Source organism: Camarhynchus parvulus, chromosome 5, assembly GCF_901933205.1.
Source record: "Camarhynchus parvulus chromosome 5, STF_HiC, whole genome shotgun sequence".
Lineage (NCBI taxonomy): Eukaryota > Metazoa > Chordata > Aves > Passeriformes > Thraupidae > Camarhynchus > Camarhynchus parvulus.
The window spans coordinates 38255266-38275362 of NC_044575.1; the positions used below are offsets into that span (position 1 = coordinate 38255266).

The 20097-nt window shown below is 38.0% G+C and overlaps 1 protein-coding gene across 2 annotated transcripts in view; it reads left to right on the forward strand.

The window, feature by feature from the left end:
- The window catches only part of MIA2 (MIA SH3 domain ER export factor 2), a 35999-nt gene that overhangs the window by 6659 nt on the left and 9243 nt on the right, over positions 1-20097 (forward strand). Inside the window, exons 5-21 of one of the 2 annotated variants that reach the window (XM_030949504.1) lie at positions 1033-1248; positions 1399-1499; positions 4439-4570; positions 6988-7009; positions 7127-7215; positions 7613-7684; positions 8355-8465; positions 8796-8867; positions 9285-9389; positions 12906-13028; positions 13612-13735; positions 14558-14604; positions 14783-14873; positions 16081-16219; positions 17818-17919; positions 19248-19308; positions 19618-19653. In XM_030949504.1, coding sequence (XP_030805364.1) covers positions 1033-1248; positions 1399-1499; positions 4439-4570; positions 6988-7009; positions 7127-7215; positions 7613-7684; positions 8355-8465; positions 8796-8867; positions 9285-9389; positions 12906-13028; positions 13612-13735; positions 14558-14604; positions 14783-14873; positions 16081-16219; positions 17818-17919; positions 19248-19308; positions 19618-19653 — 1643 coding nt within the window. Of the gene's footprint in view, positions 1-1032; positions 1249-1398; positions 1500-2868; positions 2996-4438; positions 4571-6987; positions 7010-7126; positions 7216-7612; positions 7685-8354; positions 8466-8795; positions 8868-9284; positions 9390-12905; positions 13029-13611; positions 13736-14554; positions 14605-14782; positions 14874-16080; positions 16220-17817; positions 17920-19247; positions 19309-19617; positions 19654-20097 lie in introns of those variants that run through there. The other variant, XM_030949505.1, reaches the window with a different exon arrangement.

Genomic DNA, 20097 nt, shown 5'->3' on the forward strand with positions numbered 1-20097 from the left:
CCAAAGATAATGCTATGTGGAGGGAACAGGTCATTGTGTCTGCACAAAAGGGGCACAATTTGGACACTGAGCAGGAAAAATATACAGAAAAAAGGAATGTTCTTCTAGAGCTGCCAGAGCTTTTGTCTGCTATAACAATTAAGTGTGCTGCCCAAACTGCAGCTAAAGTTACTAGAGTAATGTTTCACTAACAGTGATTTAGCAAGAACAAAATATCCTTTCTTGGCAAAAATAAAACCACAACAGATGGAACACTGTCTCCTTCTGGTGATTTAAAATGAAGAGGTAGTGAGCCTAACTCATAACAGTTATGGACTGATCTATGATATTTTGAGGATCTGATAACAGGAGTTGAGTTAATATAATGGTAACAGTTTCAGAGCAAATTACTCCTCTTGAACTACTGGACTACTTCTGATGTGTATCTTTGGCAAGTACTGTCTTGAAGCATATTACTAAATTTAACAATCTGTAACTTTTTTTCTTTGTGGGTAAGCATGGTGTGGGTTTTTTTGCAAGCAGTGTTTTATTGGCTTCAGGCATTTACTCCAAGTTACTAAAACTGAGGCAGCCAGGTGCCTTCAGTCATACTTCTACATGAACATGCGTGTGGTATCTTGTATTTTGCTTGGTATCTTGGAATTTGTTAATCTTTAATCCTGCATGGTATTTTCAACTGTTCTCGCTCTAAAGCTTACCCCACTTGTATTTGGATATAAAAAAGAGACTTACTAATCCTGACCAGGGAATCTACAAACTATCAAACCAAATATATTTTTTCCTGAACACTTATTTTTAATCACTTTACTACAGTGTAAGTTTTGCTTAAAGTTCTATCCTTCAAATTCTGAGATCATTATTTGTATAGTGTTTCTTAAGTCATACATCTGTAGCCCATTTACTCTAGTGTTGGGCTTTAAGTTGAGGAAAATAAAAACAAAGAAATTAAAATCCCTGTAGAAGTTAATATCTTATAGTAGTAAGTTGAATCCTCTAAAAGTAACTATTATTTCCCTTCACAATTATGTGCAGGAGTAGGCAGAAGAAAGCTACTAGAAGAAACACCAGAGAAGGAGCATGAAATGTATGCAGCTGCAGACAGTGAACATGACAGTGACCAAGATTCAAAAGCAACTGCCATTGCTTCAGTAAATTCTGAAACAAAAATGGACAGTTCAGCATCTGACTCTGAAGCTGATGTCAAAACATCTTTCTCTGACGCCATCCAGCACTATGTTCCAAGTAATGGTAAGTGCTAAGTTTCATAATTTTAAGGAAAATAAATTTGCAATCACAAAAAAACCAAAAAAAAACCCAAAAAATTAATCCAGTTGGAATTATATGAAGTTGACAATAGTAATGTAAAACCTCTTGTTTTATTCCTTATGATCAAACCAGAAGGAGGCTGGATACATCAGATACTTCTGTGCTTGAATGCTCTTGAGTTCAGAGAAACAATAAAATCTGCATCGTCAGCAGTGGTGATTGTCATCCAAACGGTAAGAATTCTTTCCATGATATAACATCAACATTAGTGCAAATTTAAGCCAGATACAAGTTATGTTCTGCAGCAAAACTCCTTAAAAACGAGAAAAAATCCTTTTAAATAAACCCTCTACAGTTCCCTGCTTCCAGGGTTATCTGATGCCAAATGAGACAGAGCACAAGAAAATTTTAGGTCAACTGTTCATCATCTGCCCCTTTGCAGTGCAGAATCTGATGAACTTAGGGTGTGAGGATTTGGGGTTTTGTTTTGTGAGCTTTTTTAACAGGCAGGAAACACCTGAGTGGTGTTTTAATATTGTTTTGTTTTGTTTTGTTTCTTTTTTTTTTTAATGAAACTAATAGCTCCCTCTAGTTCTCAGAACAGTACTCATTAAATTTGCTTAGACTTTAAAAACTGGGCTTATGATGGATAAAATAACCAGACAAGTTCCCTTGTTTTTAAACAGTATTTTCAAAGCCTTGATTCACAAATCCTCCCCTTGTTCGTAATTGCATTAAAGATATGTTTCTATGCAATATATATATATAAAATAGAAATGGGGTTATTATTGCTATGGGGGCGTCTTAAACATCAAAACTTAGTGCAGAGTGAAGGTGAACCTTAAGGGGCACAACTGCGCAAGAAACCACGCTGCCAGAGCAATGTGAGGAAAAGGCAGCTGTTCCTGCACTGTCTGCTCTAAATAAGAGTGGTGGCCGGTAAAGTGCCATTTGGTAAACTTCACTGCGGTGCTTTGGTTGAACTTCGTTTAGATGGGGTAATTGAAGTTTAAGAACCACATAAATTTATTTCTGATTTCCAGTGTATGTATATAGAATATGGTTAAATTGTAGTTTAGGATGAGGAAAATGGAGGGGCTTTGGCCCTCGTGACTGACTACAACTCACTGACAGTTCACTGCTACGGCCAAACTCCTTGTTGTACTATTTGATACAGATAAAAAAGCTAAAAAAGGCACTTCCACCTATTCTGGTCCCTTAGGTGCTTTGCAGTCCAGTCGCGCACCTTGCGTTGTAAAAGTCGCTAGCACACGGGGGTTTGTTTGTTTGTGGATTTTTGTGGTTTGCTGCTGTTGTTGTTGGGGTTTGTTTTGGTTTTGTTTTGTTTTTTTAAAGCAGTTAAAAAACAAAACCCAAACCGAATCAAATTAGCGTTAATCTTAGTGAAGGAGACGAAGAAGAATCCTTCGCTATGTGGCATTGCACGTTCTCTTACACCTGCTATCAGCAGCCCGGCAGGTCATTTTTAGCGCAGGCACTCGGCAGAGCTGGGCCCGCCCAGCCCTGCGCACCCGGGACCCACCTGCGGCCCGGCCCGGCCCGGCCCGGCCCGGCCCTCCCCGCCCCGCCGGCACTGCCGGCCCCGCCGCCCGGGCCGGGACACGCGCGGCGGGCGGCCCGCCGGGAGCCGGGCCTGCCCGGCGAGCTGTATCGCCGTGCCACGGCTGCCGCCCGGGCGGGCATGGAGGCGGCCTGCGCCGCACGGGAGGTGAGTTTCTCCGAGCGCAACTTCAGGGAAGAACAGGACCAGGTTCCGCGGGGCCACGTCCGTACCGGAGGACGGGGGCGGGCCGGTGGGCGCACGCCGAGGGCAGCTGCCGGTGCCTCCGGCCGGCGGTCCCCGTGCCCGGGGAAGGTCTGCCGGCGGAGGTCGGGAGCCGCGCCGGGCGGGCGGGGAGAGCCGGGCCCCGCGGCTGCCACCTGTGCCGCGTGCCCCCGTCCCCCGCCGCAGCAGTGGTTCCTCCCGGCCCCCGGCGGGCAGTGGTACGGGCCGGTTGTCAGGCGGCGGGCCGGAAGGCGCGCGCGCCGCCCGCGGGAAGATGGCGGCGGGCGGGCGCGGGGGGCCTGGGGCCGGCAGCGGCCCCGGTATCGGCACGGCCGGGCTGTGGCCGGGGCTGCGGGACAGCGCCCGCCGCTACTGCGGGCTGGCCTGGGAAGGGCTGCGCTGGGTGAGTGACGGAGTGACGCGGGGCTTGGCGCAGCCCCCGCGAGGGCCGGGGTCTTGAGCAGCGCTGCTGCCCAGGCGCTCGGGCACGGGAGAAATCGAAATAAAGGCTTAAGTGCACAGCACCGGGTCCTTAGCACGGGTCACGTGTAGTAAATTGGAGCCACATGGAGCACGTCGTATCTTTGAGCAAACAGATCCGTTTACAAATGAAACGCGAGTGTATCGAAGTGTTTAAGATGTGTTAAATCACCGGTGTGTTCAATATGTTATTTTAGCATGAGGTTGGTTGAACAGGTTTTTCTACCAAGCAAGTTTTCTACCAGACAGTTAAGAGGTACTTACTATTGTTGATTCTTCCAGCAGAGAAATGTGTAAGACAACTCAAAGGAGAATTTTCCATAGTAAATTCTCAGTACCTGAAGAGGCCAACAAAAAGGCTTGAGAGGCGCTTTTACAAGGGCACATACTGATAGGATGAGGGGGGATGGCTTTAAACGGGAGAGGATGAGTTTAGGTTAGATAAGAGAAGGAAATTCTTTACTGTGGGGTTGATGTGGCACTGGAGCAGGCTGTCCAGAGAAGCTGTGGATGCCCCATCTCTTCAAGTGTTCATGGGCAGGCTGGATGGGTTTTGGGGAAGTAGGTCCAGTGGGAAGTGTTCTTGCCACTGGCAGAAGGATTGAAATGAGATGATCTTTTAGATCCCTTTCAACCCAAATCATTGGATAATTGATAGTCTCAGAAAGAAAAGGTTTCAGAGCTTTGTCTGTTGATTTTCATATCTTGTTGGAACTTTTTTTTTCCTTCACTTGGTAAATCCATCATTTAAAAATCAAATACTTCTGTTAATCATTTTCTCAGAGTTTTGGAAAAGAAATAGATATACAAGCCTTGGAAGTAAACAATGTCAACACGTAATCTCTGTTTCTGTGGCTAATATTAGCCTCTTTTCCTTTAGCTGAAGCTTTTTACTTTACTTTTCAGGCTGTGGCTTCACTGCCTGAAGATATGAGACCTGGGCCTGATCTGTATGGTTTCCCGTGGGAAATAGTGATTTGTGCTGGCATTGTTGGAGCCTTGACCATTCTCTTGTTCCTGTACAGAAGTTATCAATCAGTAAGTGTTGGGTCTGACCCCAGACAGTAACTAAGCACCACACAGCCACTCCCTCTGTCACTTTGGAAAGAGGGAGAGAATCAGAGGACTAAAAGTTAGAAAACTCGTGGGTTGAGATGAAGACAGTTCAGTAGGAAAATCAAAAGCAGTTCATGCAACAAAGCAAAACAGAGAATTGATTCACTGCTTCCCATGGGCAGGCAGGTGTTCAGCTATCTCCAAGAAAGCAGGGCTCCATCACATGTAGCACTTACTCTAGAAGACAAACTCCATCACTCCACACCCACCCCCCCCTTCCTCCTCCTTCCCCTCAGTTTTCTGTGCTGAGCACGATGTCAGCGTGGTGTGGGTTATCCCTCTGGTCAGCTGTGATCAGCTGTCCTGTGTCCCCTCCCAGCTTCTTGTGAACCTGAAGCCTCCTTGTGGGTGAGAAGCAGAAGAGGTCTTGACTCTGTGTGAACAGTGCTCAGCAATATCTAAAACATCCGTGTGTTTTCAGTGCTTTTCAGCACAAGTCCAAAATACAGTCCCATGCCAGCTACTGTGAAGAAAATTAACTCTATTCCAGACAAAACCAGCGCAGAAAGTGTTCAAGTTACTTGCAGATACATAGAGTATATTAATAGTTTGCATTGAAGTTGTTATCCTTCCTGTTCAAGATAGATAATGCTTCAGAGTTTTAAATCTATTGTGATTTAATTTAGAGTCTCTGTAAAAGAGAAGTTGAAAAGTCTGTTTTGTCAGAATAAAAAGTGTTTGGACATGTAGTGAGTGACTGTTGTAAGAGGAAATGCAATGAAACTCGCTGCAGTAAGGCTTCCTCTTTTTAATTTCTACAGTGGACTTTCAAAGTCAGCCCTTAAATTATTTTCACAGGATACAGATGTCTTCCCTAGGGTGTATGTATTGCTGTGTGTATTGATATCTCTGTGACTAGCCTGGCCATAGCCAGAGCAGCTCAGGTCTTTCAAGAAAAAGCAATCCATGTGGTTTCCTGTCAAGGGAGGCATTTTAAAACTCTTTGAGCAGTGGTGCCTGGATTCTGTTTATTGCAACACAGCAACATTGAACCAATTTAACTGCATGCTTTAATCCGATGACTTTGAGAGTTGCAGTACTGAAACCTTTCAATGCACAAATCAGATAGTATTTTTGAGGTAATGCCTATCTTCTCTTGAGAGTAAGTAAAGATCTGAGTAATAAAAGTTGCGTGCCGTACTTTCCCTGCTGCAGAAATGGGGTGAGTATCAGTAATTCAGTATTCTAAACTTCTTCCCATTTTTCACATACTCTCATACAGTCATTGTGATTTGGGTAGTAGGTGTAATGATACTCATGTTTTAAGACTGGTTCCATAGCTGCTTAGTTTTTCAGATATGAGCAACTGCATTTTTAGGGTTTTAACATGAACGGACCTTCTCTGTAAGGGGATCAGTGTTTGTGTAAGTTAATGTAACTATAATTTGGTCGTACCTTTTGTTCTCTAGAGGTATCCCTCTGGGTGATACAAAAGGCATTTGAGCTGAAATCATGCAAGCAGCTAGCCTAGTATTGTTTTCCTCCTGCACATGCCACTTAAGGCAGGAGATATTACAGAAGTTATTGATAGCTTTTTCAGTCATCCATACTTAGAACTGCACTGGCTGCTCCTTGAAGAATTGATGGTTACTGAAAAGTAATGGAGTAACTAAACATCCATTGGGGATGATAGGATAAAAGTATACTTACAACTTTCTTACCCTTTTTTCGTTATTTGGCTTTAAATTAGGAGGAAACAGGGAAGATCTGAGGGCCCCATTGCTACCTTAGGCACGTGACCCAGGCCCAGCCGTGAGAGAAATGCTGTGTTGGAACAGTTCTGTGGGTTCAGCCAAGTTCTGCCTCTCCTGTAGAGGCCATTTGTGACAGATTTTGCCCTGCAGTTTGTTAGATTTTAATTCTAGGGCACTAGACCCCAGTGGCAGCTGCTCACTTGGCACTTGAAGGATGCCCATCAGGTAGTACCTTACTGCAGCTTTAGCTGTTGTGTGTTGTAATGCCTGGGAGATCTTTCCCAATAGGAAATCTGAGCTCACGTGTGGAGCTTCCCCCTCCCTTCACTTTTCTACTCTTCTGACTGTGTGTTACGTGGTGAATACACAGAGGTGTGTTATTAAAGTGATCCAGGTGAAAACTAATCTCCTTTCCCCTCTTTGGTCTGATAAGAGTGGGAGAAGGACAGGGCAAACACACAGACATGGAGGGGGTGAGAGCAGCGGATATGATTGCCTGTTTTTAGTAGGAGCCATATTTATATTCCTTTTTTAAGTTCCATGGTTAAGCTTGGCATGGAATCACAGCTTAAAAGATTAGTTTTCAGATACTATGTGAGAGTAATTGATCAGACATTTTCAATATTTATTCTCTTTTTTTCCCAGGTTAGAAGTCGACTTTATGTAGGTAAGCTTATTTTTGATACTTCATTTTTCATATTTCTCTGGAATATGACTTTATTCTTTCTTTTTTCACCTTTAATTATTTGGATGATGCAACATTTGCTTGTCTTTCACTTTTTAGGAAGGGAAAAACAGCTTGCCAATAAAGTTGCTGAACTAGTTGAAGAAAAATGCAAAATTCTTGAAAAACTCAGCCTCTGCAAAAAAGAGGTAACGGTCCTCATTTATTGCTTTCAGATGTGTTGTAGAAATGGATTCTATCAAGTAAAGTATTAACTTTTAGAAAAGTAAGACGTTTTAAAGCTTACAAAGGGATTCTTCAAATGCTTTTTTCTGTCAGTGTCTTTAAGAGCAATTAAGGTGTTAGCAAGTTCTGACTTCAAACTTGCAGTACAACATATTTCACTGGAAGCAACTTCAAAATGTCTTTTTTTTTTGTTTATATCACTGGGATATTGTAGTAGGGTTAAGGCTTTCCTGATTTCCAGCAAGGTGCATTTGTGAATATTTAGGTGATGTCTGTGTTTCAGACTAGAGCATTCCAAATTAATGCTAGTATTTAGTTAATTATTTACCTATATTCTGACATAAAGTAATTCCTTTTCAGTTTGAAGATTTACAGTTGTCTCTGAAGGATGGTAACACTACGAAAGAATCAACAGATGCATCTTTTTTTGAGGTAAAAAGATTAATGGAAATTGTTATTTCTACAATATAAGGCAATATTTTGGGAAAAATGTGGCTCATATTAAAAAACACCCAAACAAACTAAGTAAAAACAATAGCAAAAAAAGTCAGACAAACCCAGAAACTCCAATGCAATAGTTTTGAGTGGGTTACTGAAAATGACTTAATCATTTAAATTATGAGAAGCCTTTTTTAACAATTGCATTGAGGATGAATAATACTAGAACAAATGGCATATTGGACAATATTTGAGAAGTAAATTGTTCCCATTTCTAGGAGAGAGGGTAGTGCATGAATTTTTTTTTCTCACATCTTATCTAATTCAAATAATTTCCACAGTCTACAGGTGCACAGTTTGAAAGAAAAATTACCACTACATTGTTTATATCCCCCAAACTGAGAATATATTTGTGGAAGAGTTCTGGATAAGTGAATCAAATACCTAATAGGATCTTTATAATTCATGTTAAAAAAAGCAAGTAGGTTTATTTCATTTTGCACCTCAGATCCTGCAGAGCTAATTCTTACAGCTTTTGTTCATGCAGGAGTCTCTAGAGTATTTGAGTGAAACGTACTTTGCTGTCATATTTAAAATATACTTGTTGTCTTCATATGTAATTAATATCACATGTTTTATTAACTCACAAACCAACTTGATTTAGGAAATGCATGAAAAGCTGAACAAGTCAAACTTGAAACTCAACGAGGAAATAGAAAATCTAGAAAAAGAACTGGAAGAAGAAAAATCTAAGCAGTTGGAAAATGATACCTTGGTAAGAATAAATAGAATCCTGTCTTTCTATTCATTTAAGAAAAAATTCTCACAGAAAAAATCTCTGCAGATAAGACAAACTATTTTCTTTGTGTGTTCTGAAATAAAAACTACACTTTCCATTTTGTCTTCCCTGTAACATTAGAAAAATGATAAAGGAAAATATTTAAAAGAAGAAAAGCTGGTTTTGTTGCAACATATTTTTACACACATTTTTACTGACTCAGCAGTAGAACTTTCTCAGTTTAAAAATAAAAATAATTTTATCAATTGCCTAGACATTGTCAGTCAAATATGTGAAAGAAGGTGTATGACAACTAATAATTTTCAGGTGTCTGAAATTCAGGAGAAAGTGGAGTCTTTAGAGAATGAAGAAAAATCTATCCAGTCACAAATTGATGAGGTATGTATAACGTTTATAGTTTCTCTTTTCAAATCTTTGCAATTTCTATATTCCCTATGTAGTTACTGCTTTAATTTTTTTTCTGTTAGGGATGCAGAGATCATATGCTGTGTAAACCAAAAGAGTTTGTAAAGCTTATTACTTTGGTGTGGCTTGATTGAGCAACTTGTAATTTCATATAGTGATTGGCATTTATTGAGAAGTAGTTACCTTGTCTTTTCTTGGTTTTCTTACTCCTCAATGATACATAGTATTGTGAAACTACAGTCAGCAAAAACTGTTGAAATTGTAGAGAAAATGTGAGAATATATATGTAGCACAGCCAGAAAACCTAAGACAACTCCGGTAATACCATCATGACCCTACCTATATCTTCACCAATACCATTTAAGCAACAGACTTTTTAATTTCACTTAGGCCAAGTCCACCCTAAAAGTGTATCAGATTAATACTGAGAGACTCAAGACATCTGTTCAAGATGCAGTAGATGAAAACAGCCATCTCCAGGAAAGTGAGAAACAGGTAGGTTCTTCCTAGCCATCCTTGGAAATACTGTGTTTTCCTATGATAAATATGATTTCTCCAAAGAGCTCATCCTCAACAAGTTTACTAACAACCTGTTGTGTGTTTTAGTAAATGGAATGAGGAAGAGGACATGGTTTTTAAAACAATTTTATGTTTGTATAAAATAATTCTCTTTAAAAGAAATGCAGTAGTTGCAGTTTGTGGGGAATCATGCATGGAGCTCAGTGGAAGGAGTGCATGTGCTAATGTAAGTCTGGTAAGAACTTTGCTGAGATCTGTTGGAAAGCAGAAATACCTGAACAAGTCTACTACTAGGATTCTCTACAGAGGCAGAGAGAAAATTCTTCTACTTGATTTAGAAAACCAAAGAAATTGAGGAATTGCAGAGTATTCAGAAGACAGGTAAAAAACATACTCTAGTACCACTGTAGATGTATTAATTGAAAGTCAGATATGTAATAGAGAGGAGCAGAAAAGATTGTTACTTCCCAAATTTTAATTGTCTGTTTTCCTCGGTGCTGTAGCCAGATCACAAAGAATGCTGAATATTTTAAAATATTTAGTATATGCAATAGTTGTCCTGTGCAATAGGTTGCTTTACAGTGCAGCTATTTCTTTTTTTGTAACAAATAGATATTTTCTATGAACATGTAATGTTCTGTGTAATGTTAGTTTGAGGTGGTTTGTTGTGGTTTTAATGGATATGTGCTTATTTTCCTGGCTGATTGATGATCTGAGGAATATTATCATCCTGTTGTCTGAGGAATAACCTGATCGATACTTGCATGGGGGAAGGAGTAGTGGTAGTGGAAGTACAGGCCTGTTGCTTTTTAGCAGTCTTATAAAAAGGGAGTGCTTTAATCCTCTCTGTCGAAACATGGTGTATGTCAGACTTAGTGGTTCAGGAAAAAAGAAAGGGATACTAGAAATAATTTTTTTTTTGCAGGAGGAATATTTCATTTCTGCACAACTCTGTTAGTAAAACTTGATCTTGTTCCCTAATCCTAGAAGGAGTCTATGTTTGTGATTAACAAAGAAAGAAGACAGTTTTGTTAAGAGCTGTGGGTGGAGAAGCAGTGGATTTGACTGTTATAATTGTGAGATTAAGCTACTTGAGAATTATATTCTTTCGAGAGTCTTTTTTTTTTTTTCTAATCTCTACATCCTCTTCATTTTTGTGAGGAGGAAGGGTCTGGTCTCAATGCTTTGTTTCAAATGTGACAGTACTCTTATGTAGTAAATTTTGAGAAGCAATACATAAATTTTTAATAGACAGGAATTTTCTATTTATTCCCCCCTGTGGTAATTTCTTGGGTTCAGATAGAAATAATCCAATTATTTGTGTGTGTGACAAAAATCTTCACTTTCCTTCCTTTTTAATAAAGTAAAAAATAGTACTTAGAGATAATACTAAGTGCTGGCAATTGCCTATATTTCTTAGGCAATCATTTTATATCAAGGAAAACCAGGGGAAAAAAAATCAGTAAAAACAATTTTCAGTGTTTAATTGCCACGTTCCTAGGTGAAAAAAGTTCTTTTGCATTCCTTCCAGATAAAACAACTAGGGTATAAGTATTTCCTTAGCCACATTATTTAGGATTAATTGCTACACTTTGTTGTTAACTGAGGTTTGTTGCAGTTTTTAGTAGTTTGAGAACATTTGTGCATATTGTAGTTTGTTGTGCTTTTTAGTAGATAAATAACCTAGTGTTATTTCTTGCTGGAAGCTGATAAGTAAAAAAGAGAAAGTGTCTGCTTTATTTATTTGTGTTCTCATTTCTGAGGTGCTTTCTAATTGTGAGAGTTAGTAAACTATATCAGAATATCCATATCCTACTTTGTTTTTCTTTCTTATTTTTTTTAAGATGGAATTTCACATATGCTCAAAAGGTAACAAAGGTGTTATTTGTTCACAGAAACTAGAGTCCTTTCTTCCTCTGCCATTTGCATAAATGGGTCATGATCATCTGGCACATCATAGCTTAAATTTTATAGGAGATGTGCTGTTTCAGGTTTGTGATGTGTCAGAGAGAGCACTGGGTCTTTTAGGTTGAACAAGGGAACTGTTAATGAACTTCTGTGCTTTGCTGGTTTTTTGGTTTGTTTTTTTTTCTTCTTCAGGAACATTGGAAATATGTATTGCTTTAACTCATTGCAAATTCCTTGCTGTCTCTCTTTATTGTAATTCTTACAGGTGTATAAAGTCATGTAAATTTATATTCTCTTTGGCTTCATGAAGAGGAAATCTCTTAAAAGTCATCTTTTGATGATGAAAATTATAAAAATAGTTGTTTGTGTATGTCTTCTGATCCCTAATATGTTGTTTACATGCTGCTGCAAATGCATACGTGGCTTTTATGGCTTGGAGAGTGCAATTGTGTGCCAAGAGGCAATGTGTGTTAATTCAATTCTAGTCACATACCTTTTGTTCTATGCTGTCTGGTTTCTCTTTGATAAGTAGTGTTCAGGCTTGCTTGTCTATTTGCGTGGCAGTTCCCCTGTTTAATTACCATTTTCTGGTTATATTTTTAGTATAACTGCCTGTGACGTTCTTACTGCTCAACTTAGTTGTTCTTTTCTGTACATTTACTGCTCTTAAATTGATTGTCTGTTGTGCAACTTCAAGCAGTATTTTTTGACAGACTCTTAAGACAATTTGGTTGTACTTTACCCCATGTTGTGGTAGCACGTGTTTTGTCTTAACAGAAATTTGCATCTGTTCAATTTTGTTCTCACGATGTCATGAGTTAATATGTTGCAGTGGTTGTTTTTAATAGCTGATGATGAGGTGTTCTAATCCCTTTACTCTGTGACATGAGATTTTACTAGGGAATATCTGTAAGATGTGACCGTGGAACCTACCTATCATTTTAGTTAAGCACAGTCAGTTGCAGAGATACGTACTAGTAGGTGTTGATTACACACAGCTGTGACTTTCATTAATGGGGAAGCTTTCTTAAAATAATATTTTAAAACTACTTCAAGAGGTGTGGAGGAAGAGAAATAGTACAGTTTTGCAAGTCACATGAATATAAATAACTGCCTAAAAGCTTCCTGTTTTCCCTTACTTCTTTGACCGCTTCTAAGTTGAAAAGACACAGGCACCACTTCAGAAGTGTGTATTCCTATTGGGGTATGTTTTCCATCCATTCTCCAGTGTATGTCATTGTTAAATAAATTGTCACTATTTTGTATTCATTGCTATTGTCACATCAAGGTTTTTAAACTTCAGTGGAATAAACTAAACACATGCTATAAATGCTTAAAAATATCCTAACAAGTAATTACAGTGAACAGCTATAGCAGCTAAAGCAACTGAACTACATATGGAAGTCTTAGTTTTCAACTTTTTGGCTAACTTTTTTGTAGTCTTATCTCTGTTAATTCTTACTGGTGGGTGAGAGGTTTAAATCCCACTTATGTATAGCCAATACCTGTAACAGGCTCAGTACTGTTCATCCTCAATTCTTGGTTTTGTAGACAGTCACACTAATCTGGTATTTCCCTTTTTAGCTTTTACAAGAAGCTGAAGGATGGGGTGAACGACTTAGTGAACTAAATGAACAAACAAAGATGTTTGAGTCTTCTAAAACAGATGTAGAAGAAGTTTTGAAAAATAAAGAGAGCCAAATCAAGGTAAATGATGACATTTAGGATTGAATCAAATTATTCAGACTGATGCTAATCATAGAGTTGCAAGAAAGCCTGACAACCTCTCTTTGTCTTAATATGCCTTACACTGTTTGAGGCTATTTTTTGCTGTCTCTATTCTCTAATGTAATGTTTCTGGCTAATTAAAAAAAGGTTGCTTAGCAGCACAATGGAGTTGTCTGATAAAGACAACTAAGGAGAAACTCTTTTAGTTCTGATAGAGTATTGGCTTTCCCCCCTGTCCCCAGTTTGTAGTGTGGAACTTGAGTGTATATTCTTATAGTTGTGTATATATACAAGCCACAAGTTGTATATATATACAAGGCACACTAAAATCATCCATGCTTAGAGCTGTCTGAAAATTCTTCACAAGGATGTGGCTGTTGACCTGCAAGTACATGCTTTGATAGAAAAAGTATTATCAGACATCTAGAATCTTGTATGTGGGGCTGACTTAATCTACTAAGGGAACTAAATAAAGGACAGAAATCTTAGATAATAATTGTAATGATAGCTACGTTTTCATTGCTTGTATTTGTTTGTGAGGTTTTTGTGTGCTTTTTCTTAGTCACTGACACAATATATACTGAACATGAAAGACTGGAGTTCAGCAATACAAGAAGATGGTGACACTGAGGACAACCACTGGGACACGGATATAAAGGGGGAAACAGAGAATGGAGAGCACTTAGGTATGGTTTCCCTATTTAAATATTTAACAGATGTTTTAGAAATACAGAACTGACTAACTGCCAGGAAAGTTGCAAGATTAGCTTTATAGAAGTCAGATTTTTAAATCTCACCCAATGTCATTCATGTTGGACAGTTAACTGATGCTTGGACATCTCTGGAATAGCAACCTATTTTCCTGTTCAGCACTGTGTGGCATACAGACTGTCATAGAGCAATGTAAAGACTCAGTGGTCAGTCTCTTGGAGAATTCTGCAGCATGTGTCTGTATATTAAGCAGTGACTTTGTGGCATTTCTAGGTGGAAATCTTGCTTTTATTTATTCTTCAAGTTCCTCCCAGCAGTAGTACTGAGGGTCCTTAGAGCCTAATTTTTGCTTCCTTATCCTTACAGAGGTGTTACTTGTTGCAGGCAGTGTGATAGCAGTGTCATCTAAGGGTGTAGATGTGAGTCCCCTTAAACAGCAACACAGAAAAGCCCTTTTTCCTCCTCCTTCTTGCTGCAGCTTCTTTTTTTGCTGGTGCTTATGGTATCACAGGGCACAAGCCCATCAATCTTACAGCGTGTATTCAGCATCTCACTGTTAGCATGACCAGTCTGAGTTGTGATTGACTGGCAAACAAAGCACTACAATGGCATATCTTCTACTCACACCCCTGCTTTGTTTTTGCTCCTTTATCCTCCAAGTATGCTGTGCCTATTGTTGGCATACCTATGTTGTATGTTGGCATTGCTCTTGTATAAAAACCAAATAATAGCAGTAAGCTCTATCACAAACCCTTTCATGCTTTTTACATGATTTATTGTTCTATTCCTTCAAGCAGATGATGAGCAAAAACGAACTGTAAAGAAATTGATCTATGCTGCAAAGGTACGTGATTTTAAGAACCTTGTGGGTAGAAGAGGGGAAACTAATATGTAGTTATTCTGGTAATATCAGTATCAGAGTTCAGCATATTTTAATGCTTAATTAGATATTTTTGCATGCAAACACTTTCTTAATCTTGTAATCTTATAATGTTCTCCTTTTTTTTCAATTTTGATTGTAGTTAAATGCTTGTTTAAAGACCATGGAAGCAGAAAGAGACCAAATGTATTCAAAACTGTCTGATGAAAATAAAGCTAAAGAAGAACTTATGGGTAATTAAATTCTGTTTTGCCTTTAAGATGCTGCTTTGGTAAAATGGTGTTACAGGCTGCAAGTATTAATTCCAGTAAAAACTGAATTAAGTTTACAGTAATAACTACTTGATTTTTAAAATTAATTTTTAAGTTGCTTAGCTATTTTAAATACATGATTTTACATGTGGAGCAATCAAAGTCATAATTTGGTTGTACTCTGTTGGAATATTCTGTAACTATAAAGGTAGCTGTAGAATCTTAAAATACAAGAGCAAAGTAATGTTAATAAATACATAATACCTCCTTTACATAATTTCTGGACATAAAACAAGTTTTAATCTAAATTTTAAACCATCTATTAAAAGAGTAGCTTAATTATAGTTAGTTTGTAATGCATGCAAACTCAATCCTTAAAATAAAAAGTGCTGCATTTAGTGAATTGAACATAAAAACATCTTGCTGTTTTTTTCCTCTGTTGTGTAGGACATACTGAATTAAACCTTATGAAATGAAAGCAACTCAAGTTCAAATTAAAACCTGTAACTAGCTATTGCTTTCATAATCACAACTGGCAGAGTAGCCAGCACTTGTGAATGTATGGCTTAGTTATTTGGGTGGAGAAATGCTCTGTCAGACTGTATTTTTCAGTTTCTTAACAGTCCTTTAAACATATTCCTTGTGCTAGTGAGTTCTCCAAATTGACTGTAGCTCTGTCTCATTAAGATGTTCAAACTTAGTTGAAGCTTTATTATATTTCTTGAAAAGAGGCACAGGAATAGTAAATAGGAAAAGAAACATGACTTTGAATTCAATTTGGAAAGATAAGGTAGTTTGACAAATCTGAGTTACCCATTCAGGCTCTTGAGGAGGACCTTGTATAGGTTAATCTGCAAGAGCATATGGTGGTGCTAGTTGTACTCCTTTAGTCAAATAATTACAGTAGTAAGAACCCTAAATGAAAATTTAGACTCTGAATTACAAAACTGAGTTGTTTTCAAAGAAGTTAGGTAGCTTGGAGCAAAGGCCTGATACACGCACAGGGCTGCACTTCGTGGTAGGTAGAGAGTATAGTTGCTGGTTTCTCATTTTGTGTCATATATTGAAATATGTTAACTTTGTATCTTGTGTTACCAAATCAACATAGGATCAAAGGTTTTTACAGACTTTTGTGTACTGAAATATTTTCAATGTGTTTTCCCAATATAATTATCTCTAATTTTGACAGAACGCATAGAAGCCCTCCAAAGCCAGCAAGCTTCCTTGCAGTCTGAAAATGAATCTTTTGAAAGCGAAGTTCAAAAGCTTCAGCAGAAACTTAAAGTAATGACTGAGCTTTATCAAGAAAACGAAATGAAACTACACAGGTGCTGGTTCCTCTTCTTATCTTCAGTGCTTGCTGTTTGATTTGAATGTAACTCTGATTTGGGAGACTGAAAATTATTGAAAGTTTGAATACTGCTTTCCAGAATTTTCTGAATTGTGAAGACAGTTTATTATGCTTTCATGCACATTTGTGTTTACAGTAGTTTATAGAAACTGTTTGCATGAACCAGTTAATTTTAGGACTTTACCACAAGCAAGTACAGAAACAAAGAAGTAACAGATTTTTAATCTACGAAATAAGGCAATTAAAGTAGGACAGCTTGATTATTTTTTCTTTAATTGAATTATTATATGATGTGATACCTCTGTCAAAGTTGCTGAAAGAAAATCAGTAGGTGCTTTAACTGTGAGATATATATTTATATAATAGAGCAAGGAATGTCAGAGGAATGGCAAGATATATATAAAACTAAACTTAAAACATAGGCAAGCTCTTGTTGGTAAGCAATATAGAGCCTTTGGGAATCAGGCTTTCCTCACCAAGAAAACCAGAATATAAAGGCTGTACTATCTGCCTCACAGTCAGAATGTTTGTAATGTAGGGATTATGACCTAGTGATTGAAATCAGAAATATGTTTAGGACTAGAAATTAAAGTTGATTGGTCCAGGGCATATGGTAACCTTCAGGAGTGTGTGTGTGTGTGTGGCAGCAGAGTGCATCACTTTAGGGCATGGTAGAAAATTACAGTTTTACTAATCAGAAATTATTTCTTCAAAGGGTGGGCATAATCTTGAAGGCAGCAAGAGAATTAGCACAAGACTAGATCCTGTACTGAGCAGTGTGCAGGACCTTTTTGAAGTATTACTTTCAGTAATCTACTCTGTAGCATGTATCTTTGGGTAGATATTTAGCATCTTTGTAGATGCAATAAATCCTAGAAATCACTGCATTAGTATTTTGATGTTTTAAAAAAGAGCAGGGAGGGAGTGGGAAGGAACCTGTTAAAAAAAAGATACAATAAGCAGGCAGAAAGCAGACTGTGTGGATGATATTTAAAAATAACCTCACTAAAACTCAGCAAGTGTACACTGCGTATCAAAGAATTTTAGAAAAGCCAAAAAGGAGTGGGGAGAAGCAGGTGGGGTGATGTAGCAGCACAAAACCCCCTTAGAATTAAGGCAATGTTTAAAAACTGAATCTGTTCTAACAGGGAAAATGAAAAGGTAGGAAACGAAGATTGAGTAGAAAAGAAATTTAAATCATGTTCACAAGATCCACGATTTAGACAGCTTGATTGTTAAAAGCTGCTGTTCACAGGAAAATGTCCAGTTTATCCATTCAGGGCTGTACTCAGCAGTAGTATCCATGTGTGTTCTGCAGAACTACCTCATGCATGAGTTTTTTCTTCTGTAATGCCCAATAAGGCATTAGGATAAAAAAGGAGGACCTGGAGAGACTTCTTTTTTTAAATAACTAATAACAATCTTTTTTTCCTCTAGAAAATTATTTTTAAAAAATACCAGAACTCTGACTGTTAGTGTAGTTTGGGTTTTAGTTTGTTTGATATGATTTGTGGCTGCTTTCAAAATTGTTGACTTGAAACAAAATTAACCATAGTTTTTGAATTTTGTTTAAAGGAAGTTGACAGTAGAAGAGAGAGAACGTCTACAGAAGGAAGAAAGGCTTTCTAAAGTAGATGAAAAAATTACTCATGCTGCTGAAGAACTTAACACCTACAGGTAATTGCAGATTTTAGTTGTTGTAATCACTTGTTCCAAAGTGAAGAAAGTACAATAGAGAATTTTAAAAAAACACAGCATAAACAAATGTATTTTCTTCTAGTTTCTTTGTGGTGTATGTGTGTTAGACACTGCTTTGTGTGTAATAATACAGACTCAGGGTGCTTTTACTTTCTTTAAAAGTTAAAATGTTCAAACATTTGGGTGTTGAAGATTATGGCACCTGCTCTTCCATTAGAATCCTAATTGTACTGATACAGTAGCTTTAATGGTGTGGTAGAAGTGGGTCTCTAATCTAGTTTCCCTTACTGAACAAAGCTAAAAATAATAAGTTCAGAGAATGTTGTGAAATAAATGGAATGTTCAGTTTTCCTACTGAGCTAACATTTATGCTGTATAGTTATAGTATTCTATTTCTGTTTCTCAGAGCTTTTCAGATAGTCCTGTTGCTTAGAAATTATTTACCAAAATATTGTCATGGGTGAATATTTGCTGTAGCTGTTTCTTAACTGCTTTGCTCTGGTTTTTGTTACACCAGCTGTGTACCTCCAGGTTTTTTCTGCATTTCCTCTAACTGTGGCATAATTTTTCAATATGTAATGTGTATTTGCCATTTCACTTCATTGTTTATGGGGGTAGGGTTCAGTTAGTTAGGCCTAACTGAACAGTAGTGATCAATACTTCTTCTTTGTGGACATTCTTCAGTATCCATAAAGGAGGACAGAATTCACTCTTCCTGATTTATCCAGAACATGGATTTTGTAGGCATCCTAATTTTAAAGATAATATTAATATTGCAAATTGAGTGTAACCAAGCAATGTCTGTGTCTTTGGCCCACCTGCTGAGAAAATGTAGAACCCAGAGAGGCTGTGCACAGGGCAGCTGGCAGCCAAGGCGGCATCAGACATGAGGTCTTGAAGTAACTTCAGTGCAGGTGCTGCCTGTGCCTGTCCCTCAGGACTGACTGTGACAGTCTGGTGCTCCAGCCACATCAGTTCCTGTGCTGAGCTGGGTGAGGCTGGCTGGCATGTGAGAGGAAGGACAGGACAGCCTTTATGCTGGAAACATCACAAACCACTGAAAAGTTGGGGGTATGTTGGGGTTTGGGTTCTGTTCTCTTGTTTGCATCCCTGTTTGCCTCGAATGTAACGCGTAGAATTTCCACTGTTAGTATAATTTTTGGTATCCCATGGGCCTAAGTGACAATACTGTCTTTAGGATTAAAAAAAAATCTTAATTACACCTTGTGGCTATTGTTGAGTTTATTGTCTTCAAAACTTTTCCTGCACATTTTATTACAATACCATAAATTCTCATTTTGTTACAGAGAGCGAGCAAAGGACCTGGAGGAAGAACTGGAGAGAACCATTCGTTCTTATGAGAATCAGGTATTTTGTGCTTTGTGACAACATCCATGCCAGCAGGAGGGATTTACTGCAACTGGAATACCACTTGCTGTTAGCTTGTGAAGTGTATTTGGCTTGGCTTTGTTGGGTGTCTAATTTTGCCTCGCCCTCCCTCTTCTTAATGTCATCTGGTTTTGACAGACACGATTTCATAGCAGAGATCACCAGATAACTTTATTGAAAAGTTGAATTTTCAGTTTAGGCACCTCATTATAAATTACTCACACACATTAAATTTACAAAAAAGAGCATATAATCATAAGTTTTGAATAATGAATCTCTCTTTCACAGATTACTTCACATGAGAAGAAAGCTCATGATAATTGGGTAAGTTCTAAATACTGAATTTTCTGTGTTTTCTGCATCTTCATTTTTCATTATTTGAAAAGTTTGCTTTATCACCTTTTGGTTCATACTAAAAACAGGTCATCAAAATTATCTCTAACCTTTCACTTTGAAACATATTTCTTGCATAAATCCACAAAAACATGTTGAAAACACTTCTGTTATATAAAATAGTTGGAAAAATTAAACAGGATACTTACGAACACAGTAGAATGATAGTCTTATATCATTTGTTATAGAAATAAATCTGCTGGAAGAACATGACACCATATAACAAATGTGTGACATTTTGCTAATAGTGAAAGCTTTTGGCCTTGTTTCAATGCCATTTTGATATTTTCTTTGGGTGTACTTCACTTCTTTTATCTACAAGTAGAACACATTATGTCCTGTCAGAACAGTATGTTCCATTGACAGCTTCCTAAC